The following is a 24,888-nucleotide window of genomic DNA, read 5'->3' on the forward strand; positions in this document are numbered from 1 at the left end:
ATGTCTGTGTTCCCCTCCATGGAGGAGAAGCAGAGCTGCTCTCCCAGCACCTCTGTGTCTGCATGTTCCCCTCCATGGAGGAGAAGCAGAGCTGCTCTCCCATCACCTCTGTGTCTGCATGTTCCCTCCATGGAGGAGAAGCAGAGCTGCTCTCCCAGCACCTCTATGTCTGTGTTCCCCTCCATGGAGGAGAAGCAGAGCTGCTCTCCCAGCACCTCTGTGTCTGCATGTTCCCCTCCATGGAGGAGAAGCAGAGCTGCTCTCCCAGCCAGCAGATCACAGCAGTGCCTTTATACTGAGAAAAGTAAATGCAAGCTGTAATTCTGGGCTCCACTGCTGGCCTCCACATCAGGAGTGGGATGGCATTACAGAAGCCTCCAGCTCTTGATCAGTCAGCTCCTATACCTGGCTCCCAGTGTCAGGTGTAAACCACATGGGGCTTGGGCTTTGTCTGTAGAGAGGATTGAAACCAGGCAAGAGAAGCAATCGCTCCCCAGCACTCTGGAAACACTCTCACCACCCCCACATGCCCCCTGGCTCAGTGATGGAGAGGTGGTGGAGAGGGAGATGTGCACCTCGTGCTCAGCCAGCAGTGTGGTGTGGGGAGGAGCTGGCTTGTGAAGACAGGAAGATCAAGGAGCATCAGCAGCAAACGCCATCGCGTTCTGAGGGGCTGCATCCTGCCATATGGCTCCCAGACCTTTGGTCTGACGAGTTTCAGGGGCCAAATTTCAGGCTCAGGTTGTTTGAATTAGCCTGAGATTTAGTGGGAAGCTTTCTCACATCCTGATTGGGAAGAATAACCTTTGGAGCTCAGGAATCTTGAAAAGGAATCAGACAGTTTCTGTGCGTGACAAACTCTGCTGTCACAGCCCCGGAGAGGTCCTGTAGTGGTAGCTCAGCTGAGCATCCTTCAGCTGTTCCCTGTGCTGGTTAATGGGGCAGCTATGCTTTGGCTGGAGTTCTCCTTTGGAAAACATGTGTGTGATAAAAGCAGGAGCTGTAGCTAGAGGACAACAGAAACATCTGGCACTGCCTGCCAGAAAACACCTTCAGGAGGGTAAAAGGTGCCAAGTTCAAACTGCAGCCTAATGCCAAAGACACAGTGCTGTGTACCTGCAGAGCAAAAGCCACCCCTTGCTCTCTCTGTGCTGGGAAGCTGGCAGGGAACATGAAATGAAATAGAGAGCTGCTCATGGATAGGAAACACTCCTGACATCTGGAGCTCATGGAGAGGTTTGTTCACTGAGTAAGCATTGCCTGGATGAACTTGCTCTTCAGGCTGGAAACTATGAAGCAGAGGGGTTTGGAGGCTGAGTGTTCTGGAGTCAGTCAGAGGGGTTTGGAGGCTGAGTGTTCTGGAGTCAGTGTTTTGGAGTGTGTGTTCTCTAAAATCTCACACAGAATCAGCCAGGTTGGAAGAGACCTCCAAAGTCATCAAGTCCAAGTGATCACCCAGCCCTAGCTGATCAACCAGACCATGGCACCAAGTGCCACAGCCAGGCTCTTCCTAAACACCTCCAGGGATGGGGACTCCACCACCTCCCTGGGCAGCACATCCCAGTGGCCAATCTCTCTTGCTGGGAAGAATTTCTTCCTCACATCCAGCCTGATCCTCCCCTGGCACAGCTTGAGACTGTGTCCTCTTGTTCTGGTGCTGGTTGCCTGGGAGAAGAGACCAACCCCCACCTGGCTGCAACCTTTCAGGTAGTTGTAGAGAGCAAGAAGGTCTCCCCTGAGCCTCCTCTTCTCCAGGCTGAACACCCCCAGCTCCTTCAGCCACTCCTCACAGGGCTCTGTATCCATATCAGGAGACAGGATATGATGATCCCAATTTTTTGCCTAAGTGGATTTGTGGGAAGAGTAAAATATGTATCAACATCAGTCATTTTGTTACAGCACTTGGAAAAGTGCAAGAGAATTCCTCCCAGCATATGAAGCACACTTGTCCATGAAACTTCAGAGGAGCTTCCCCTCATGTGTGCTCAACATGGACTGCAGCTTGCTGCAGATCACTGCTGCTCCTGCCTGCCTGTTTCTAAAGGAGCTGCTGATGTGCTTCAGCTTTAGCTTACTGCTAGAAGCAGCCAGCACTGATCCAGCAGCCTGAAACTCCAGCTACAGAGCCCAGTTCAGCTGTTTAACCACAGAACCACAGTGTGTTAGGGGCTGGAAGGGACCTGGAAAGATCATCCAGTCCAAGCCCCCTGCCAGTGAAGGACACAACTGTGCTGTGGTCAGGCACTGACTGAGGCAGAGAGCTCAGCTTAAATGGAGGAGAATCAGAGGCAAGAAAGGATGAAGTGAGGGTGGCAGGGCACAGTAGGGATGAATCTGAAGGAGTTTTGCTCCCATCTGCAGATGTGCTCCTGCTGCTGGCTCGCTTGCTTTTGTTCAGGAGTTGCATTTAATGACAGCCTTTCACTTTTGATTTGCTTGGCTGCCAACAGTGACAACAGCAATGCCAGCAGGCTGGCTAAGTGAGGGTGCTCTGCCCACACCACTTTAGTGCAATGGAAGTGGGAAATGAGGTGAACTGCTGAGGCTTTCTGAAACAAAGAATGCTCTCCCTTGTGTCCAGGTCGAATCCTTGGCTCTGGTGCTTTTGGAAAAGTAGTGGAAGGCACTGCCTATGGACTGAGTCGCTCACAGCCCGTGATGAAAGTCGCTGTGAAGATGCTGAAACGTAAGTTGCTGCAGCTCCCTTTCCCTCTCTGGGCAGAGCATCTGCCCACAGGGCTGTCTGAGCATTGCTTGGGTCCCTCTCTGGGCAGAGCATCTGCCCACAGGGCTGTCTGAGCACTGCTTGGGTCCCTCTCTGGGCAGAGCATCTGCCCACAGGGCTGTCTGAGCATTGCTTGGGTCCCTGTCTGTGCAGAGCATCTGCCCACAGGGCTGTCTGAGCATTGCTTGGGTCCCTGTCTGTGCAGAGCACCTGCCCACAGGGTTGTTTGAGCACTGCTTGGGTCCCTCTCTGTGCAGAGCACCTGCCCACAGGGCTGTCTGAGCATTGCTTGGGTCCCTGTCTGTGCAGAGCACCTGCCCACAGGGTTGTTTGAGCACTGCTTGGGTCCCTCTCTGGGCAGAGCATCTGCCCACAGGGCTGTCTGAGCATTGCTTGGGTCCCTGTCTGTGCAGAGCATCTGCCCACAGGGTTGTTTGAGCACTGCTTGGGTCCCTGTCTGTGCAGAGCATCTGCCCACAGGGCTGTCTGAGCATTGCTTGGGTCCCTGTCTGTGCAGAGCATCTGCCCACAGGGTTGTTTGAGAATTGCTTGGGTCCCTGTCTGTGCAGAGCATCTGCCCACAGGGTTGTTAAGGCATTGCTTGGGTAGGTTCATAGAATCAACCAGATTGGAAGACACCTCCAAGCTCATCCAGTCCAACCTCTCACCCAGCCCTATCCAATCAACTAAACCATGGCACTAAATGACTCATCCAGGCTTTTCTTGAAGATCTCCAGGGATGGTGACTCCACCACCTCCCTGGGCAGCACATCCCAATGGCCAGTCTCTCTCTCTATGAAGAACTTCTTCCTAACATCCAGCCTGAACCTCCCCTGGCACAGCTTGAGACTGTGTCCTCTTGTTCTGGGGCTGCTTGCCTGGGAGAAGAGACCAACCCCCAGCTGCCTACAACCTCCCTTCAAGTAGCTGTAGAGAGCAATGAGCAGTAATGAGCAGCTTGTAAAGTGTCTCTGTACCACTTGGGCAATCCACTTGTACCCCAGGAGAGGGACAGAGAGACTGGGGCAGCTCTTGAGCTGCATCAAGTGAGTCCTGTAGTGCTTTGTGACTCCTTTCCAAGTCTTAAGAGAAGCCCTTTGTCAAGTGAAGGGCATTGTCTCCCTCAAGACACCATGGTAGTGATGCTTTAATGAGGCAAGCAAGGAGGCAGCAGTTTGCTGGTGTGAAAAAGGTGATTGCTCTCCCTGAGTGGCTTTTCCTTGTTTTGTGTTTCAACAGCTACAGCTAGATCCAGTGAAAAACAGGCCCTCATGTCTGAACTGAAGATAATGACACACCTTGGGCCCCACCTGAACATTGTGAACCTTCTGGGAGCCTGTACAAAAGCAGGTGGGTTGGGCTGAGCCAAGGCAGGTTTGCTGGGGAGCCCTCAGTCACTGTTTAACAAAGCAGAGGACATTTCAAGCCAAGGGTTTAACAAGGAGCACAAATGAGCCAAAGGTTTGATAGTGGGTAGCAGTTGGAGCCTTAACTTGTTGGGATGGGATGGGATGGAATGGAATGGGATGGAATGGAATGGGATGGAATGGGATGGAATGGAATGGAATGGAATGGAATGGAATGGAATGGAATAGAATAGAATAGAATAGAATAGAATAGAATAGAATAGAATAGAATAGAATAGAATAGAATAGAATAGAATAGAATTAACCAGGTTGGAAAAGACCTTTGAGATCATCCAGTCCAACCTCTCACCCAGCACCATCTGCTCAACTAAACCATGGCACAAAGTGCCTCATCCAGGCTCTTCTTAAACACCTCCAGTGATGGTGACTCCACCACCTCCCTGGGCAGCACATCCCAGTGGCCAATCTCTCTGGGAAGAATTTCTTCCTGACCTCCAGCCTGCACCTCCCCTGTCAATACAAATGTATTTCCACACACAATGTTAATGTTTTGCATTGTTTTCTGCTATTTTTGTGTCTTTTGTTTCTTTCTTCCCTAGTGCACTGTTCACTGTTTTGCTTTCTTTCACCAGGTCCTATTTACATCATCACTGAGTACTGCTTTTATGGTGACTTGGTGAACTACCTGCACAAGAACAGAGACACCTTCCTGACCCGTCATCCTGAGAAGCCAAAGAAGGATTTGGATATCTTTGGGATGAACCCAGCTGATGAAAGCACCAGAAGGTGGGGAAAAAGGGATTAAAGTACAGAAAGTATGACTTCATAGAGCCACAGAATTGTCAGGGCTGGAAGGAACCTCAAGGCTCAGCCAGTCCCAACCCCCTGCCACAGGCAGGGACACCTCACACCACAGCAGGTTGCTCACAGCCACATCCAGCCTGGCTGCAAACACCTCCAGGCAGGAGGCTTCCACCACCTCCCTGGGCAGCCTGTGCCAGGCTCTCACCACCCTCATGGGGAACAACTTCTTCCTCACATCCATTCTGAATCTCCCCATTTCTAGTTTTGCTCCATTCCCCCCCAGTCCTATCACTCCCTGACACCCTCAAAAGTCCCTTCCCAGCTTTCTTGTAGCCCCCTGCAGATACTGGAAGATCACAATTAGGTCTCCTCAGAGCCTTCTCCTCTCCAGGCTGAGCACCCCCAGCTCCCTCAGTCTGTCCTGGTAGCAGAGGTGCTCCAAGCCCCTGATGATTTTCATGGCCCTTCTCTGGACTTGCTCCATCAGAGCCATGTGCTTCCTGTGTTGAGGGCTCCAGAGCTGATGTTCACACAGCTGATTAGTGACAAAAGGGTAGACTTGAAGCACTTGTGTCTAGCTGCAGTGGTACCAACGTGCAATGAGACATGGCTCTGTTCTTTTTGTGCAATCCTTAGCAAGAAGCCAACTCCTCTGCAGGAAGACCACAAGGGAGGTGTTAGATCTGCAGGATGCTGTGCCAGGGCAGGCACCTGGGCACCCCTAGCTGATGTCTCTGTGTCTTTTCCCAACTCCAGCTATGTGATACTGTCCTTTGAAAACACTGGAGAGTACATGGACATGAAACAAGCTGACACCACCCAGTATGTGCCCATGCTGGAGAGGAAGGAAGGATCTAAATACTCTGACATCCAGAGATCTGTCTATGATCGACCAGCTTCATATAAGAAGAAATCTATGTCAGGTAGGACAGAACTGTCCCTTCTGCATACATCCACACCATGAATTCTTGCCTCAGAGCACAAATCATTTGTGACTTCTGCATGGATGTAAACCACTCAGCTGTGCTCTGCACACTCAGGAGCATAAGCTAGAGCTAAAAGCTTGTGCTTGTGTCCTTCACTGTGCTCTGGGGATGGGAGCAGCAGGGGAGCAGTTGGTGGAGCCCAGGATGTGATTGACCTTCTGGGCTGAATCATCATAGAACCATAGAGTGGTCTGGGTTGGAAGGCACCTCCAAAGGTCACCTAGCCCAACCACCATCCCCAATAGAAGCAAGTCCAAGGCCATAACGTCCTCATACTGTGCTCTGGGACACTTGGGGCTAAATGAATCACTGAGTTTTGACTGAGTTTTTGCTGACATCCTTCAGAAAAGGAAATGAGAACTGCACATTGCCATAAAATTCCTGACTTACTTTCCTTCTGTTGCTGGTGTTGGATTAGCCCCAGAGAATTCTTGCTGGGATACATAGCAGTGCTCAGCAGGAGCAAAGGAGCAAAAACCTAATGAAGGCACTACCTCTAAATAAATGTTTTGGGGGCTTTTTTGTACCACACACTGAGTGGTGTAAGAAACCTGAGTAACACTTCAGTGAACCTTTTTGACTTCACCTTTCCATAGAATCAACTCAACCAGGTTGGAAAAGACCTCAGAGATCACCCAGTCCAACCTATTACCTAATACCTAACACCTCCTGATGACTAAACCCTGGCTCCAAGTGCCACATCCAATCCTATTTTGAACACCTCCAGGGATGGTGACTCCACCACCTCCCTGGGCAGCAATAGCCAATCTCTCTTGCTGGGAAGAGCTTTCTCCTCACCTCCAGCCTAAACCTCCCCTGGCACAGCTTGAGACTGTGTCCCCTTGTTCTGGTGCTGCTTGCCTGGGAGAAGAGGCCAACCCCCACCTGGCTGCAACCTCCCTTCAGGGAGTTGTAGAGAGCGAGAAGGCCTCCCCTGAGCCTCCTCTTCTCCAGGCTAAGCAACCCCAGCTCCCTCAGCCTCCCCTCACAGGGGGAAAAAAAAAACCCCAACCCAACAAAGCACAGACAAGAGAAACCCTAAACTCTCTACTTAATCCTGGGTGTGTTTAGGCAGCAGCATGTGTCAGTGACTGCTGCAGATGGTAAAAGTGGTTAAATGTCAGGAAAAGTCTGCTTTGGTCATGGGAACTCTGCTGAAATCATAGAACCATAGAGTCAATAAGGTTGGAAAAGACCTCAGGGATCCTCAAGTCCAACCTGTCACCCAACACCTCATAAGCATCAGCTCAGAATCATGGTGGGGAGGGGAAATGGATGCTGCTTGCACACTCCACAGCACAAACACCTTCCCCCCCTCCCCCTCTCTCTTTTCCAATAGAATCAGAAGTCAAAAACCTTCTTTCAGATGACAGTTCAGAGGGCCTCAGCCTGCTGGATTTGCTGAGCTTCACCTACCAGGTTGCACGGGGAATGGAATTCTTGGCTTCGAAAAATGTAAGTAAGAAAAATGGAAGAAAGAGCAAAAGCCTCTTCATTAGCAGCTGATATCAGTAGCATATTCTTGTGGGGGGTTGTAGGCAGCTTTCTCACTCACCTGGCAACTGAGATCACCATGGGTGGAGAAATAAAAGCAGCAGGCAGAGAATCACAGAATCAGAGAGTCACAGAATTGTGGAATCATAGAATCAGAGAATGGTCCAGGCTGGAAGGGACCTCCAAAGCTCATCCAGTCCAACCCCTCTGCACTCAGCACGGACATCCCCAACTAGAGTCCAGAGCCCTGTCCAGCCTCCCCTTTAATATCTCAAGGGATGGAGCCTCAACTACCTCCTGGGCAACCTGTTCCAGTTTTCCACCACCCTCATGGTGCAGAACTTGTTCCTCACATCCAATCTCAATCTGCTCTGCTCTAGTTTGAAGCCATTGCCCCTGGTCCTGTCCCTGCAGGCCTTTGCAAACAGTCTCTCTCCAGCCTTCTTAGAAGTAGCCCCCTTCAGGTACTGGAAGGTCTCTATTAGGTCTCCCTGGAGCCTTCTCTTCTCCAGGCTGAACACCCCCAGCTCCCTCAGCCTGGCTTCATAACAGAGCTGCTCCAACCCTCTGATCATTTTCATGGCCCTCCTCTGGACCCCCTCCATCAGGTCCATGTCCTTCCTGTATTGAGGGTCCAGACCTGTACACAGTACTCCAGGTGAGGTCTCACCAGAGCTGAGTAACGTGACAGAGTCACCTGATGTAGACCAGGATGTGATTTGCCTTCTGGGCTGAATCATCACAGAACCATTGAATGGTCTGGGTTGGAAGGCACCTCCAATGGTCAGCCAGTCCAACCACCAACCCCAGCCCTCTTCTCCTCATGCAGCCCACAGAATTCATGGAGTCAGGGTGCCAGAGATGGTGGTGGATTAGGCAGGGTCTGGCTGGAAGGTCCCTACAGCAACAGACCAGCATGGTCAGAAGCACAGACATATCATTAGTACATAGAATCACAGGAACATTCAGCTTGGAAAAGTGCCTCAGGATCACCAAGTCCAACCATGAACCCTGCTCTGCAAGGCTCACCCCTAAACCATAGCCCCAAGCACCACATCCAAACCACCTTCAAACACAGCCAGCCTTGGGGACTCCACCACCTCCCTGACCAGCACATTCCAATGCCTGTGAAAAAATGTTTCCTGATGTCCAGGTCTAAACCCACCCAGCTGTAGCTTGGGGCCATTGCCTCTTGGTCTATCACTGTGAGAAGAGACCAGCAGCAGCCTCTCCACAACCTCCTTTCAGGTAGCTGTAGACAGCCAGGAGGTCTCCCCTCAGCCTTCTCTTTTCCAAACTCACCATCCCCAGCTCCTTCAGTTGCTCTTCCTCAGATTTCTTCTCCATGATGGGTGGAAGGGGAGTGGTGGCAGCGCCTTTGTCTTCTCCCCTCCGCAGTGTGTCTGCAGGAGCCCTTGCTGGGTCTCAGCCCTGCTGCCTGTTCTTGCAGCAATGCAGGTGCCTGCTCAGCAGAAGGGCTTGTCAAAACCATGTCTAGAAGGCCAACAGAGGTTTTTTTTGTCAGGGAAATGGCCCAGGTGGGATTAGCAGCTCCTTGACCAGCTTTCCTTCTCTCCCTGCAGTGTGTGCACCGTGACTTGGCAGCTCGCAATGTGCTCCTGGCTCAAGGCAAGATTGTGAAGATCTGCGACTTCGGGCTGGCCAGGGACATCATGCACGACTCCAACTATGTCTCCAAGGGCAGTGTAGGTACCTCTTCACCTCCTCAGCTCTGCTGCAACCCAAATGAGAAGTCTCAGCTGGAAATGCTGCTTGATGTTCTCTCCCTTCCCTAACTGACCCTCTGGGATGAACACTCCCGAGAAGGGAAATGTTCCTTCTGCAAATCACAGAATACAGAATTGACCAGGCTGGAAAAGACCTTGGAGATCACCAAGTCCAACCTACCACCCAGCACCACCTGATCAAATAAACCATGGCACCAAGGGCCTCATCCAGGCTCTTCCTAAACACCTCCAGGGATGCTGACTCCACCACCTCCCTGGGCAGCACATCCCAAGGGCCAATCTCTCTTGCTGGGAGGAATTTCTTCCTCCCATCCAGCACATCTTCCTTCCCATGTGAGCTGTGGTGTTTTGATTTGGCACCATGGCTCTTCAAGTCTAAATTGGCCTCTAGCTCACATCTCCTCCCATCCCAGCACAATCTCTGCTGTGTAGTGCATGCAATGCTGACTAGCACAAAACTACTGAGAAGCACTTCTTTAATGACTAATCTGTGTGGTTTGGTCTCTTTTCCTTTTTCCTTTTTCCTTTTTCCTTTTTCCTTTTTCCTTTTTCCTTTTTCCTTTTTCCTTTTTCCTTTTTCCTTTTTCCTTTTTCCTTTTTCCTTTTTCCTTTTTCCTTTTTCCTTTTTCCTTTTTCCTTTTTCCTTTTTTCCTTTTTCCTTTTTCCTTTTTCCTTTTTCCTTTTCCCTTTTCCCTTTTCCCTTTTCCTTTCCTTTCCTTTTCCTTCATTGTTTCTCCCCTTCCTTTCCTTCCTTTCCTTTCCTTTCCTTTCCTTTCTCCTTTCCTTCCTTTCCTTTCTCCTTTCCTTCCTTTCCTTTCTCCTTTCCTTCCTTTCCTTTCTCCTTTCCTTCCTTTCCTTCCTTTCCTTTCCTTTCTCCTTTCCTTCCTTTCCTTTCTCCTTTCTTTCCTTTCCTTTCTCCTTTCCTTCCTTTCCTTTCTCCTTTCCTTCCTTTCCTTTCTCCTTTCCTTCCTTTCCTTTCTCCTTTCCTTCCTTTCCTTTCTCCTTTCCTTCCTTTCCTTTCTCCTTTCCTTCCTTTCCTTTCTCCTTTCCTTCTTTTCCTTTCTCCTTTCCTTCTTTTCCTTTCTCCTTTCCTTCCTTTCCTTTCTCCTTTCCTCCCTTTCCTTCCTTCTTTCATTCCTTTCCTTTCTCCTTTCCTTCCTTTGTTTTTGGCTACAGACTTTCCTGCCAGTGAAGTGGATGGCACCTGAAAGCATTTTTGACAACCTGTACACAACGCTGAGCGATGTCTGGTCCTATGGCATTCTGCTCTGGGAAATCTTTTCTCTGGGTAAGTAGTGTGAACATTTTCTCCTGTGCTGGTGACTAAGCTTTCCTAGCTCAAGCTGTTCCACAGGAAGATTTTCAAATCCTGCTGTAAAAATAGAGCTGTGAAATCAACTGCTACTTACTCTGTTGTAGGGGTTTTCAGATGCCTGGGGTAGGTGTGAAGAGAAATGTCCATCCTCTCTCAGAGATCTCTTCTCTTTTTTGAAACATACTTCTTCTTGGGTTTGTTCTGCTGTCTTCTTTTCCTCTTTCTTCTTTTCTTTGTTCTTTTCTTCTTTGTTCTTCTTTCTTCTTCTTTTCTTCTTTCTTCTTCTTTCTTCTTCTTTTCTTCTTTCTTCTTCTTTTCTTCTTTCTTCTTCTTTTCTTCTTTCTTCTTCTTTTCTTCTTTCTTCTTCTTTTCTTCTTTCTTCTTCTTTTCTTCTTCTTTCTTCTTTCTTCTTTCTTCTTTCTTCTTTTCTTCTTTCTTCTTTCTTCTTTTCTTCTTTCTTCTTTCTTCTTTCTTCTTTCTTCTTTTCTTCTTCTCTTCTTTCTTCTCTACTCTTCTTCTTCTCTACTCTTCTTTCTTCTTTCTTCTTTTCTTCTTTCTTCTTTTCTTCTTCTCTTCTTTCTTCTTCTCTTCTTTCTTCTTCTCCTCTCTTCTTCCCTACTCTTCTTTCTTCTTTCTTCTTTTCTTCTTCTTTTCTTCTTCTCTTCTTTCTTCTTCTTCTTCTCTATTCTTCTTCTTCTTCTCTATTCTTCTTCTTCTTCTTCTCTACTCTTCTTCTTTCTTCTCTTCTTTCTTCTTTCCCTGTTTTCCCCTTCCTCCCCTCTTTTCCCTCTTCCCCCCCTGTTTTCCCTTCCTCCCCTCTCCCCCCTTTTTTTCCTTTTCCCCCTGTCTTCCCATTTCCCCCCTGTCTCCCCTTTTCCCCCCCTTTCTTCCCCCCCTTTCCCCCTTTTTTTCCCAGAGGATGTACAGCTCCCAGCTGGGAGCAGCCTGGCTCTTTGCTCAGCCTCATTAATGCTGCTCCTGGGCTGGTGGCTGGGCTGCTTCTCCAGCAGTGCGTTGCCCAGATTTGATCTCAGCAGAATTAATCATGCTTCTGTGGGGTTTACCACTGCCCCATGGCAATCCCAACTTTAATGTCATTTGCTAGAACTTATCATATAGTTGCACTACTCTTCATGGTATTGATTGCTGTAATCTACAAGCATCACAGGATCCTGTACATATCCATACCCCCAGCAACCCTGGGAGGCACTGGATTGGCACTTGGGAACTGAGGCACAGCTAAGCTTGTGCTCACTGCCCTATCTGTAAGGCAGGTTTTGAAGGGCCAGTTTTAGGTGAAGATCCTGCTTTTGAAAGAGCTGAGGTTTCTGGAGTAATGCTGTAGCATGCCTGCTCCACCTGGTCTTCCTCAGAAAGCAAAACATAACCTCAGCAGTCAGCTTTGACAGCCTGCTGCCACACTGACTTCACCTTGAGTGAGCCTTTCACACATGAGTGACAACTGAGCATGAGTGCAGTGGTGTCTTGTATGCTGTGGCCTCAGATGATCACTTAACAGTGCCAGCTCAGGGGGCAAGTCCACATTTCTCTACAACCCACACATCTGACCTGCTAGCTGCTGTCTAAAGCCAGCTGCCCCAGTGGGAAGGCCTGGGTTATGGAGGGCACTGCATCACACTAAGGCTTTGCCCTTGAAGCCAAGATGAGATGAGTAACTCAGGCCACCTCACTCAGCTGTTGTGCAGGTGCCAAGGACAAGTGATGTGCCTTAGGTGGCACAAAATCAGGGACAGAACAGAGCTGTCAAGTGCAGGCTGATCATCTGGTCCCAGCTACCACCCACCCTCTGTGCCCAGTCAGTGCATTTTAGAAACACTGTCAGGGGATTTATTTCATTTCTTTTGTTTCCCCCTTTTTAAACACTACCTACTTCAGCCTTTCCTAGCCAGCACCTCACATCACAGCTTCACGTGGCCAGGGGAACAGCTCTGACGTGAAACGTTGGCTGGGAAAGATTAACCCTGGAGGCAGATCGAAGGGTGATGGTAGCACCTGTGGACATGAAGAGCAAGGCAGAGCTTGGGAATTCTGCATGGCTAGTCAAGTACAGAGCAGCATTTTTCCTTCTCTTCCCCCCACAGGAGGCACCCCATATCCTGGCATGATGGTTGATTCCACTTTCTACAATAAGATCAAGAGCGGATACCGGATGGCCAAGCCTGACCACGCTACCAATGAAGTGTGAGGCTGCACTTGGCTTTCCCACGCTGCTTCCCACATGGCTTTGGCTTTGGCTTCAGCTTCTCCCCTCAGCCTTCTCTTCTCCAGACTGAACACCCCCAGTTCCCTCAGACCCTCCTCATATGATGCCCTCCAAGCCCCTCCCCAGCCTCGCTGCTCTTCGCTGGACACTCTCCAGCACCGCAGTGGCTTTCCCATGCGGTGGCACCCAGACTTGAACCCAGTACTCAAGCTTTGGCCTCACCAGAGCCAAGCACAGGGGCACCAGTACTGCCCTACTCCTGCTGAACACTGGTTTTGATCCTGACCCAGATGCTGTTGGCTTTCTTGGCCACTTGGGCACACTGCTGGCTCATGCTCAGCCACCTGGTCACCAGCACCCCCAGATCCTTTTCCACCAGGCTGCTTCCCAGCCACTCTGCCCCAAGCCTGCAGCGTTGCTTGGGGTTGTTGTGACCAAAGCACAGGGTCTTGCTCTTGTGAAACCTCATTCTGTTTCCAGTTGGTTAAACTGATTTCCATCTTTCCTGCAGGTATGAGATCATGGTGAAGTGCTGGAACAGTGAACCAGAGAAAAGACCTTCTTTTTACCATCTGAGTGAAATTGTGGAGAGCTTGTTGCCTGGAGAGTACAAAAAGGTTTGCTCTTTGGAATTTTCTGGGGGGTTTGGTGGTGTTGGTTTGGTTTGGTTTGGTCTTGGTTTGGTCATGGTTTGGTTTGGTTTTGCATTGTTCTGCTCTGCTCTGTTTTGTTCTGCTCTGTTCTGTTCTGTTCTGTTCTGCTCTGCTCTGTTCTGCTCTGTTCTGTTCTGCTCTGCTCTGTTCTGCTCTGTTCTCTGTTCTGCTCTGTTCTCTGTTCTGCTCTGCTCTGTTCTGCTCTGCTCTGTTCTGCTCTGTTCTCTGTTCTGCTCTGTTCTGCTCTGCTCTGTTCTGTTCTGTTCTGCTCTGCTCTGCTCTGTTCTGCTCTGCTCTGTTCTGTTTTGTTCTGCTCTGCTCTGTTTTGTTCTGCTCTGCTCTGTTTTGTTCTGCTCTGTTCTGTTCTGCTCTTTTCTGCTCTGTTCTGTTCTGCTCTGCTCTGTTCTGCTCTGTTCTGTTCTGCTCTGCTCTGTTCTGCTCTGCTCTGTTCTGTTTTGTTCTGCTCTGTTTTGTTCTGCTCTGTTTTGTTCTGCTCTTTTCTGCTCTTTTCTGCTCTGTTCTGTTCTGTTCTGCTCTGCTCTGTTTTGTTCTGCTCTGTTCTGTTCTGCTCTTTTCTGCTCTTTTCTGCTCTGTTCTGTTCTGTTCTGCTCTGTTCTGTTCTGCTCTGTTCTGTTCTGCTCTGCTCTGTTCTGTTTTGTTCTGCTCTGCTCTGTTTTGTTCTGCTCTGTTTTGTTCTCTTCTGTTCTGCTCTGCTCTGTTCTGTTTCCCCCCTCTATGTACAATTTTAGAGGCAACTATGTTATTCACGGAATGGTTTCGGTTGGAAGGGACCTTAAAGACCATCCAGTTCCAACCCCACCTGAAGGAAGGCAGCCTCAGTGATCAGCATCTAATGAGGGCTTTCAAATGTCTGTTTCCAGAGCTATGAGAAGATCCACCTGGACTTCCTGAAAAGCGACCACCCAGCTGTCACACGCATGAGAGGGGAGTGCGACAACACCTACATCGGGGTCACCTACAAGAACGAGGACAAGCTGAAGGACAGGGAGAGTGGATTTGATGAGCAGAGGCTGAGTGCTGACAGTGGGTACATCATCCCCCTGCCTGACATCGACCCTGTGTCTGAGGATGAGCTTGGCAAAAGGAACAGGCACAGGTGGGTCTGGTTTAAAGGCCGTGTGGCCCTTGGGCACAGTTTGGGGTCGTGGTTGGCATTGCCCATGAACACTTTTTGAGCACCCTAACTCCACATGGGTTCCTTAACTCTGCTCCTCAGCTCTCTTGCTAAGGTCTCATGTAAATATGGTGGTATGGCTGGCCACAGGAGAGTCAGAGATCACAGAAACATTCAGGATCATAGAATCACAGAACTGTCAGGGCTGGAAGGGACCTCAAGGCTCAGCCAGTCCCAACCCCCTGCCATGGGCAGGGACACCTCACACCACAGCAGGTTGCTCACAGCCACATCCAGCCTGGCTGCAAACACCTCCAGGCAGGAGGCTGCCACCACCTCCCTGGGCAACCTGTGCCAGTCTCTCACCACCCTCATGGAGAAGAACTTCTTCCTGACATCCAATCTGAATCTCCCCACTTCTAGCTTTGCTCCATCCCCCCCACTCCTATCCCTCCCTGACACCCTCAAAAGTCCCTCCCCAGCTTTCTTGGAGCCTCCTGCAGATACATCTGGGGAGGTCAGGTGAAAATAAGGGAACAAGGCTCAGGGGAAACCTTATTGCTGTCTGCAACTCCCTGAAGGGAGGTTTTAGCCAGGCGGGGGGTGGTCTCTTCTCCCAGGCACCCAGCACCAGAACAAGAGGCCACAGTCTCAAACTGTGCCAGGGGAGGTTTGGGCTGGATGTTGGGATGAAATTCTTCCCAGCAAGAGAGACTGGCCATTGGAATGTGCTGCCCAGGGAGGTGGTGGAGTCCCCATCACTGGAGGTGTTTTAGAAGAGCCTGGCTGAGTCACTTGGTGCCATGGTTGAGTTGGTTAGATGTTGCTGGGTGATAGGTTGGACTCGATGCTTTTCCAGCCTGGTTAATTCTGTATTTCATCTTTGAGATGTTTGTCTCTCTTCCAGTTCCCAGACATCTGAAGAGAGCGCCATTGAAACTGGTTCCAGTAGCTCTACTTTCATTAAGAGAGAGGATGAGACCATTGAGGACATTGACATGATGGATGACATTGGGATTGACTCCTCAGACCTGGTGGAGGACAGCTTCCTGTAAGCTCACGGACACCTTCCAGCTCTGCTCACGGAGAAGCTCACTGCGGGGTCTGCAGACTTCTGTTCCACAGAGACAAAATAAACCACTTTATGGCAGTGTCAAGGATGTGAAGAGGAGGTGGATTTGTACAGAGGAACTCAGGGTGCTGGGCAGAGGACTCAGCCCCAGTGGGAATGAGAAGAGACAGGCGGAAGACGGCTTTTGTTCGTGTTGCTTCTTGCAGCCCTTCGGTAGCATCTCAGCCTTCTTTTGCCGCTCGAACTGGTGGGAGGACGGAGGGGGAAAAAAAGGCCACAAAGGGAAGCAGCTTTGTGTTTCAAGGGCATTCTAATGACTTGGAAGGATGGAATTCCACTGCAGCAATACTTCACCCTTGTAATTATGTAAATAACTCTCTGCTCAAGGATCTTTCGAGGTGCACATCGGACTCAGGCCACGGGTGGGAGAGAAGAGAGCTCGCTCCTGGATCCCGTGCGCCTCCTCCCTCGATCTCAACGTCAGCTGCTGTTGAACTCTGATGTGAAGTGATGAAGATGCATTAAAAAAAACCACTTTTGGACCACAAAAAAACCCAACCAACCTTAATGAAAGGTCTAGAACCACAAGGGACCAACTGGTACTACAAAACATGTTACTTATTTTCTTTTACCATTAATACAAGTAAAGGGGAATAATAATAATAATAATAATACTGATGATGATGATGATGATAATAATGATTAAACCCCAGTCTATCATAGGTGTTAGAGGAGCCTTTATTAACTCTAGGAGGTAGCTGTGTTCAAGATAATCCTACTACTACTGCTTTCAGTAACACTAAGTGTATGTGTTTGACAGTTCATTGTCCTTCAGCAAAAGCACAGCCTCAAGAAACTGATTTTGTTTTGAAGTAGGAGGAAAACAAACCAAAACCAAACCCAAACAACCTCCCTCCCCCCCAAGAATTCTGACCTGAAAATATCTTTCATGAACCAATTCTCTTTTGATTTAGTTTTTTTTTCCCCTTTATTTTTTTGGGGGGTGGGTGGGCAGCTCTGCACAGCTCTGCTTAGGTAAAAATTTACTTTCATGTGGAGAAAAGAAGTAAGGAAATAAAAGGAGAAACAAAGGGAAGAGGTTTTTGGGGGGGGGGTTCTGTCATCAGCTTTGCTAATCAGAGGGAAATAAATGAAGGAAGATTTTGGGGGTTCTATCATCAGTTTGGCTAATCAGAGGGAAATAAAGTAAGGAAGATTTTGGGGGTTCTATCATCAGCTTTGCTGATCAGATAGAAGGAAATCAATAAAGAAAGGAAGATTTTGGGGGTTCTATCATCAGCTTTGCTAATCAGATAGAAGGAAATCAATAAAGAAAGGAAGATTTTGGGGGTTCTATCATCAGCTTTGCTGATCAGATAGAAGGAAATCAATAAAGAAAGGAAGATTTGGGGGTTTCTATCATCAGCTTTGCTAATCAAATAGAAGGAAATCAATAAAGAAAGGAAGATCTTGGGGGGGTCTATAATCAGCTTTGCTGATCAGATAGAAGGAAATCAATAAAGAAAGGAAGATTTGGGGGGTTCTATCATCAGCTTTGCTGATCAGATAGAAGGAAATCAATAAAGGAATGAAGATTTTTGGGGCTCTATCATCAGATAGAAGGAAATAAATAAACAAATGAAGATTTTTTTTGGGGTTCTGTCATCAGTTTTGCTAACCAGATAGAAGAAAACAAATAAACAAAGGAATGAAGATTGTTGGGGTTCTATTATCAGCTTTGTTAATCAGATAGAAGGAAATAAATAAATGAGGATTTGGGGGGGCTCTATCATCAGTTTTGCTGATCAGATAGAAGGAAATCAAGAAAGAAAGGAATGAAGATTTTTGGGGGTTCTATCATCAGTGTTGTTAATCAGATAGAAGGAAATCAATAAAGAAAGGAAGATTTTTGGGGGCTCTATCATCAGCTTTGCTGCTCAGATAGAAAGAAATCAATAAAGAAAGGAGTGAAGATTTTTGGGGGGCTCTACCATCAGCTTTGCTGCTCAGCCAGCCTAGAAGCAATTTTTGGTTTTGCCCTCTGCTGAAGTGAGGTCCAGAAATGATGGAATTTGTTTTTCCTCCTCTTTTGAGTGAAGAATTACTTGGCAGCTCTTCAAAATGCTGGAGAAGGGCAGGTTCAAGCTGAAGCCCCAGCAAATCCCCCCACTCCTGGCTACTCAAAGGAAATCTCATCCTTGGGGTGAGCTGTGAGGAAGAATCCATTTGATAGTTGAATCCAAGGCGTCTCTCCCAGCCTGGAAGCTCAAGTTTAAACAAGCAGAGCTAGTGCTGCAGCCAATGTTGTGCTCTTAGCTTTCAGGTATAAACAGGAAGAGAAAACTCTGACTACTATCTGTGACTACAAGTGGTAACTGCTTCCCAAAAGTCCTTTCTCTTTGGCAGGAGGTGCATGAAAATGAGCCTGCAAGAGCGGTTGTTTTGGTTTGGTTTTGGACACCATTTGATGCAAAGAAAGTGTTGTGGTTCCTGCTGTCCCTGGACAGTGTGGTGTTGAGGTATAATGCTTTGGAAGACTTCCACGTGAAAGAAAGGTACATCCCTGCCAAGGGTCCCATCCTTCCTGGTGCTCAACTTCCCGACTCAACCTTAACTCAGCTTGATGAGTGCCTCCAAGGGTGTGCTGAGCCACAGCCCATGCAAATGCAGTGCAAACTCATCCCTCTGTTGCAGTATTTGTCCTAGGAAGCACAAAAGAAGAGAAAAAAAGAATGAAACAGGACCAGCAGTGTCAAACTATGGTTTAACTCAAACAGCCCTAAGGAAAGCTACCCGAGTCCCCTCGACTTCACTGGCTGGGGAGCAGAGGAAAGCAAATGTGTTCTTGTCAGCGCCACAGGAAAATCATCCTGGGTCTGCCTTATCAAAATGTCACCTGGCTGTGGCCACCTGCAAGGTGTGACAAGGACCTGGGGCAAGGCACCTGTGTCTTCAACCCTGGTGGAGGCTGACAATCAGAAGGAGCCAGGAGTGATGGCAGCATCCCCCGCTTCCTAAAGTCACCCGCTGAAGACTCCCGGGAGTCTTGCCGGGAGCTGTGCTTTGAGCCGGGCCCCCCTCGCTGGGCTCCGTGCGGTGACAACTGTGAAACACAAAGACTCTGGACAGAGCCGGGACAAAGGAGACAATGCCGAGTCTCCCTCCAGCTATGAACTACGACTCGAGGAAATGCAAATTCTCTCTGGGACGTCCCAGCTTTCCGGATGGCCACTTGAGACCACACACGCCTCGGTTCGCAGGTGTAAGCGCGACGGCTGCACGTTCACATCAGGCGAGGAAGGTCACCTGCATATTTTTCTTTGCACATGGCCTCGTGTTCTTCAGGGTTTGGAAGAGTAGCCCCAGCATGGTTTATTCTGCCACTTACTGGAATTTAAGGACACTTTCCTGCGGTCTCCCCTTCCCCTCCCTGGTTTCATTCTGTATCTCGCAGAGCATCTCGGGGCTAGACCCTACCGGTGGACGTGGCTCGCTCTCCGGTGCACGGTGATGCTTCAAGGCAGGAGCACCGTGCACAAGAACTGGCGGGGGGGGTCTAGCCAAACCCAGCTCACTGCAGGCTTGCAATCAGAGAAGCTGGCCTGGCAACTGGAATGAGAGGCAGAGAAAAAGGGTTTCTTAGAGAGGGAGGAACGTGAGAGAGGACGATTGGTTTAGCCCTGCGACGTGATCAGTATTACAGCCTTGGGGTTTTGTTTGTTTGGTTTGCTTTTATGGCTTAATTTTTGAGAAGCCACTGGAAGAGATATTCCCAACCCTTTCACTACGGCAAGTGTAGAACGACAATCAGCGCTAAGGCTTTTGTTCTCATTGAGATTTGGAACGGCCAACCGGTTCCTCATGGCAGGGTGGGGGGGGAGGGAGGGAGGGGAGCGGGGGGTGGGCTGCAACTTGTACAAAAAGGTCCTAATTACACGAGGAAGGACGTGAGATATGGTGATGTTATACATCAATATGTATATAAGTATTTTTATATAGACTTCTAGAATACTGCCAAAACATTTATGACAGCTATATCACTGCCTTCTGTTTATAATTGGGGTGGGGTGGGGGGGTTGGGGGTCTTTCTTTTGTTGTTGTTGCTGTTGTTGTTATTGTTGTCGTCGGTTTTGTTTTGTTTTACTGTGATATATTCCACAGGCACGTTAACTGTTGCACTTTGAATGTCCAAAAGTTATATTTTAGAATAATAAAAATGGATGATAATAATAAAAAAAAAAAAGAAAGAAAGAAAGAAAACAATGAAGTGAAAAGAAAAGGGGAAAAAAAGAAAAGGGGGGGGGAAGAAAAGGGGGAAAAGAAAAGGGGGAAAAAGAAAAGGGGGAAAAGAAAAGGGGGGGGAAGAGAAGGGGGGAAATAGAGAAGGGGGAAAAAGAGAAGGGGGAGAAGAAAAGGGGAGAAAAGGAAAAGGGGGGAAAAGAAAAGAGGGGAAAGAAAAAGGGGGAAAAGAAAAGGGGGGGAAGAAAAGAGGGGGAAGAGAAGGGGGGAAATAGAGAAGGACAAAAAAGAAGGGGGAAAAAGAGAAGGGGGGGAAAAGAAAAGGGGGGGAAGAGAAGGGGGAAAAGAAAAGGGGGAAAAGAAAAGGGGAGAAAAGGAAAAGGGGGGAAAAGAAAAGAGGGGAAAGAAAAAGGGGGAAAAGAAAAGGGGGGGAAGAAAAGAGGGGGAAGAGAAGGGGGGAAATAGAGAAGGACAAAAAAGAGAAGGGGAAAAAGAAAAGGGGGGGAAAGATGGGGGAAGAAAAGGGGGGGAAAAGAGAAGGGGGGAAAGAGAAGGGGGAAAAAGAGAAGGGGGGAAAAAGAGAAGGGGGAAAAAGAGAAGGGGGAAAAAGAGAAGGGAAAAGAAAAGGGGAGAAAGAAAAGGGGGAAAAGAAAAGGGGGGAAGAAAAGGGGGAAAAAGAAAAGGGGAAAGAAAAGGGGGAAAAAGGGGAAAAAGAAAAGGGGGGAAAAGAAAAGGAGGGAAAAGAAAAGGGGAAGAAAAGGAGTAAAAAAAGGAGTAAAAAAGAAAAGGAGCAAAAAAGAAAAGAAGTAAAAAAGAAAGGGAGTAAAAAAAGGAGTAAAAAAGGAAAGAGGTAAAAAAGAAAAGGGGTAAAAAAGAAAAAGAGTAAAAAAGAATGTTAAAACAGTACCAATAAAAGAAGTAAAAAAGGTTAAAAAAAGAAGTAAAAAAATAAAAGAAATAAAAAAGGTTAAAAAAAAGTAATAAAAATAACAGAAATTTTAAAAAAAAGTAAAAAAAGAAGTTAAAAAAAGTAATAAAAAATGAGTAAAAAAAAAGGAAGTTAAAAAAAGAAGTAACCAAGAAAGTAATAAAAACGAAGTAAACGAAGGAAAAAAGTTTAAAAAAAAAAGTAAAAAAATTATATTAAAAAAAAAACAAAGAAAAAAAGAAAAAGAAGAGGGGGAAAAAGGGAAATGTTTCCAAGAGGGAGGCTTGGTGTGAAATGGTTGAGGAAAAGGCAGGAGTGGTGGTAGGCACAACATGGAGTTCAAAACTACTTGTTGAAGAAAGATATGCGGGGGCCTTTGCTCTGGGTAAGAGTTAGAGCAAGTTGAGAGGCTCACAGGGTGTTAGGGGATGGAAGGGACCCAAAGAGATCACCCAGTCCGACCCCCTGCCAGAGCAGGACCACAGAATCCAGCACAGGTCACACAGGAACACATCCAGAATGGTCTTGAACGTCTCCACAACCTCTCTGGGCAGCCTGCTCCAGGGCTCTGGGACCCTCACAGGGAAGAAGTTCCTCCTCATGCTGAGCTGGAACCTCCTGTGCTGCAGCTTACATCTATTGCCCCGTGTCCTATCCCAGGGTGCAGCTGAGCAGAGCCTGTCCCCTCCCTCCTGACCCCCAGCCCTCAGGTATTGATAGACATTGATCAGATCCCTCAGTCTTCTCCTCTCCAGCCTGCACAGCCCCAGGGCTCTCAGCCTCTCTTCACAGGGTGGTGCTGCAGTCCCTTCAGCATCCTGGTACCTCTCTGTTGGACTCTTTAGAGCAGATCCCTGTCCCTCCTGAAGTGGGGAGCCCAGAACTGGATGCAATATTCCAGGAGCTTCCTCTCCTTTGCATTCTTGCCAAAGAGGAGCTACACCTCCACAAGGAGACACAGCACTCTCTGCCCCCACCCAGGGGGTTGGGAAAGCAGCATAGCAATGCTTGTGTCCTCCTCTCTGTCCTGCTTGGCTGTGCTCCTGCTCTTCTGGAGGTTCAGCAGCTGTGTGAGACATGAGGACTGCTGGACTCCCCATTCCTGCTCTGCATGGTCAAAGGTGGTGGTACCAAAAATCTCTTGCAGCACTTGGAGATGGGGAGGATGGAGATTCAGCTCTCCATTGCCTTCTTGCCCTTTGCAGAGCAGGAATGCAGTCTCCTGTGTGCAGGGGACAGCTCTGTGATCATGTTGGAGAGCTCAGAGAGTGTGTTCACACTGTTGTAGGAGTAGATCTATGCTGGGCAAAAGCCTAACCCACTGCTAACCACAGCCCAAGTGTCCACAGGAGTCCTCCACAGTGTCTTGCTCCCTGTCTCAAGGCCAGACATACACCACAGGAGGGCACTGACATCCTGGCTGGGATCAGCAATGCTGTGTCCAGCAGCAGCAGGGAGGGGATTGTCCCCTGGCACTCAGCTCTGCTCAGGCCACACCTGGAGTGCTGTGCCCAGTTCTGGGCAGCTCAACACCAGAGAGATGTGGAGGTGCTGGAGCCAGGGCAGAGCAGGGCAAGGAAGCTGGGAAGGGCCTGGAGAAGAAATCTGATGGAGAGCAACTGAAGGAGCTGGGGCTGGTTAGTGTGAAAGAGAGGAGGCTGAGGGGAGACCTCCTGGCTGTCTGCAGCTCCCTGAAAGGAGGCTGTGGAGAGGCTGCTGCTGGTCTCTTCTCCCAGGTAATTAGTGACAGAACAAGAGGCAATGGCCTCAAGCTGTGACTGGGTAGGGTTAGACTGGACAGTAGGAAGAAGTTTTTCCCAGCAAGAGTGGTCAGGGCTTGGAATGTGCTGGGCAGGGAGATAGAGGATGTGTTTGAAGGTGGTTTGGATGTGGTGCTTGGGACTATGGTTTAGGGGTGAGCCTTGCAGAGTGGGGTTCTGGGTTGGACTTGGTGATTATGAGGGACTGTTCCAACCTGAATGCTTCTGTGATTCTGTGGTTGTGACTGGTGGCAGCAGCAGTCTACCCAGGAGAGAAGAGCTGTGCTGTGCCCACAGCAGCAGAGATGGGGTTCCTGGCTGGGATGGGAAGGAAAATGTAGGGAATTGCTTTCCACAAGGGCCCCATGCAAGAGACTCCAGATTTGCATGGGCACAAGTGTATGAGCACACGTGTGAGTGCATGCAAACAGATCTTTGACTGAGCTCCTGCATTGCTATGAGTGTTGCAAAGGGGAGCAGCAGGCTCATCAGTCAAAAGCAAGCTGTGCAGCCACCCTAAGATGCCCTCAGTGGCTCTGAGAACCTTGCAACTGTCTCAGCAAGACAGTTGTGTCCCCTCACCTTGCCCCCGTTGCTGGAGATTGTGGGTGCAGGAGCTGTGTGCTGGGAAAGGTCACAGGAAAGACTTTCATACACTCAGGAACTAAGAGGGAAAGTCACCTCATGGACCTGGGCTGCTCTGTGAAGCTGGCAGCTGAAGCAGAGTCCAGACACCCTGGGAGTCCCACCACCAATGCCTGCAGCAAGGGGCAGGGCTGGGCTCAGCACTTCACACGGCCCTGGGCAGCCTGACCCAGCTGGAGGTGTCCCTGCTCACTGCAGGGGGGGTGACAAGATGACCTTTGAGGCTCCCTTCCAGCCCAATGCAATCTGTGGAGCTGTGACCTTGCCAGCTCAGCCCCATCTCTGTCCTGAACCCCTCAACACAGCTTGAGTGAAGTCAAAGCACAGTGGGCAGCAGAGGAGGCACCAGCAGCACTTCCTCTGCTGGCACTGATGTTTGATTGGTTTCCAAGGGCAAACTCACCTAACTCCCAACCCCCCTCATCCCTGCCCACATGACTGGAGACAAGGATTTAGGACACATTTTCTTGGTGTTTCTTAATGCCTCCTCCGAAACTGGGAGGCAAAGGTTTTCCTTTCTGAGCTGGCCACAAGATGGAAGCATCAGACAAAAATCTGTCAGAGAGTTGTCCTTTTCCTCCTCCCTTCTGGGGTTTTGTTTCCACAGCAGGGCAGCTGTGCTGCCACTGCAGAGGCAGAGCACCTGGAGACCTTACAGCTGCAGGAGGTAAAGGAACACTCAATGCCCTCCAACAGGAGGTAAAGGAACACTCAATGCCCTCCCGCAGGAGGTAAAGGGACACTCAATGCCCTCCCACAGGAGGTAAAGGGACACTCAATGCCCTCCCACAGGAGGTAAAGGGACACTCAATGCCCTCCACTAGGAGGTAAAGGAGCACTCAATGCCCTCCCACAGGAGGTAAAGGGACACTCAGTGCCCTCCAACAGGAGGTAAAGGGACACTCAGTGCCCTCCAACAGGAGGTAAAGGGACACTCAGTGCCCTCCAACAGGAGGTAAAGGGACACTCAGTGCCCTCCCACAGGAGGTAAAGGGACACTCAATGCCCTCCCACAGGAGGTAAAGGAGCACTCAATGCCCTCCACCAGGAGGTAAAGGAACACTCAATGCTCTCCAACAGGAGGTAAAGAGACACTCAATGCCCTCCCACAGGAGGATGTCCATCAGCTCCAGGTGTATTCGTTGGAAGCACTTTGATCCTGTTCTGCTAGCCATAGCTTTCCATAGGATGAGCCTTGTGATTGACACCCCTCCTTAAGGATGAAATAGATGTGCTCAAGTCTGCTCTTACCAAAGGGAAAACTGAATCAGCTCCAGGGAGGTTGCCTGGGAATTTCCTGGGCCAGCCTTGCCCACTTTGTGTGAGAGCACACAGCCCAAGTTCCTCCAAGCTGGGAAATCCACTGGTAACTGCCATGGAATCCTTGATGGAGCTGAAGGACACTCTGCCTTCTACCTCAGAAAACTTCCCTAGAGGAGAGAGGGAGGGGTTTAGGATGAAAACATGACTTTAAACATGGTGAGGAGCGAGACCTTAGATTCCCCAGGCTCAGCTGAGACCACATCCATCTCCTTTGTACTCATTCTTTTGTAGCTTCAGTGTTGTGCTGATGTTAGATGAGGAGCCAGGAGCACTCCTGAGCTGAGGGCTGGATTCATCTCCCTTTGTGCTATTAAAAACCTCCCACATGTATAAGTTGGGACCAGTCTGATGCATGTGGTTAGATCCCCAAACTCCAAACCCCAGGAGATGTGCTGGCTTGAGGGGTGGCTCAAGTCTGTAAGCTGCTCCAAATCATAGAATCCTGGAATGGCTCAGGCTGGAAGGCAGCT

At 49.1% G+C, this 24,888-nt stretch overlaps 1 protein-coding gene across 3 annotated transcripts in view; it reads left to right on the top strand.

Annotated features, from left to right (window-relative positions):
• The window catches only part of PDGFRA (platelet derived growth factor receptor alpha), a 44,033-nt gene extending 26,678 nt beyond the window's left edge, over nt 1-17,355 (top strand). For 2 of the 3 annotated variants that reach the window (XM_068137702.1, XM_068137701.1), the window contains exons 13-23: nt 2,582-2,686; nt 3,965-4,075; nt 4,725-4,878; nt 5,653-5,819; nt 7,222-7,337; nt 8,960-9,082; nt 10,301-10,412; nt 12,542-12,641; nt 13,175-13,280; nt 14,198-14,433; nt 15,359-17,355. In XM_068137702.1, the coding sequence (XP_067993803.1) occupies nt 2,582-2,686; nt 3,965-4,075; nt 4,725-4,878; nt 5,653-5,819; nt 7,222-7,337; nt 8,960-9,082; nt 10,301-10,412; nt 12,542-12,641; nt 13,175-13,280; nt 14,198-14,433; nt 15,359-15,506 (1,478 nt within the window). In that variant the 3' untranslated portion in view covers nt 15,507-17,355. The remainder of the gene's footprint in view (nt 1-2,581; nt 2,687-3,964; nt 4,076-4,724; nt 4,879-5,652; nt 5,820-7,221; nt 7,338-8,959; nt 9,083-10,300; nt 10,413-12,541; nt 12,642-13,174; nt 13,281-14,197; nt 14,434-15,358) is intronic. The other variant, XM_068137703.1, reaches the window with a different exon arrangement.
• Nucleotides 17,356-24,888: the final 7,533 nt, after the last annotated feature.

The sequence above is a fragment of the Melanerpes formicivorus genome, unplaced genomic scaffold (assembly GCF_026170545.1).
Source record: "Melanerpes formicivorus ecotype bairdi unplaced genomic scaffold, bMelFor1.0.p_v2 SCAF_4, whole genome shotgun sequence".
In the NCBI taxonomy this organism is placed as follows: Eukaryota; Metazoa; Chordata; class Aves; order Piciformes; family Picidae; genus Melanerpes; species Melanerpes formicivorus.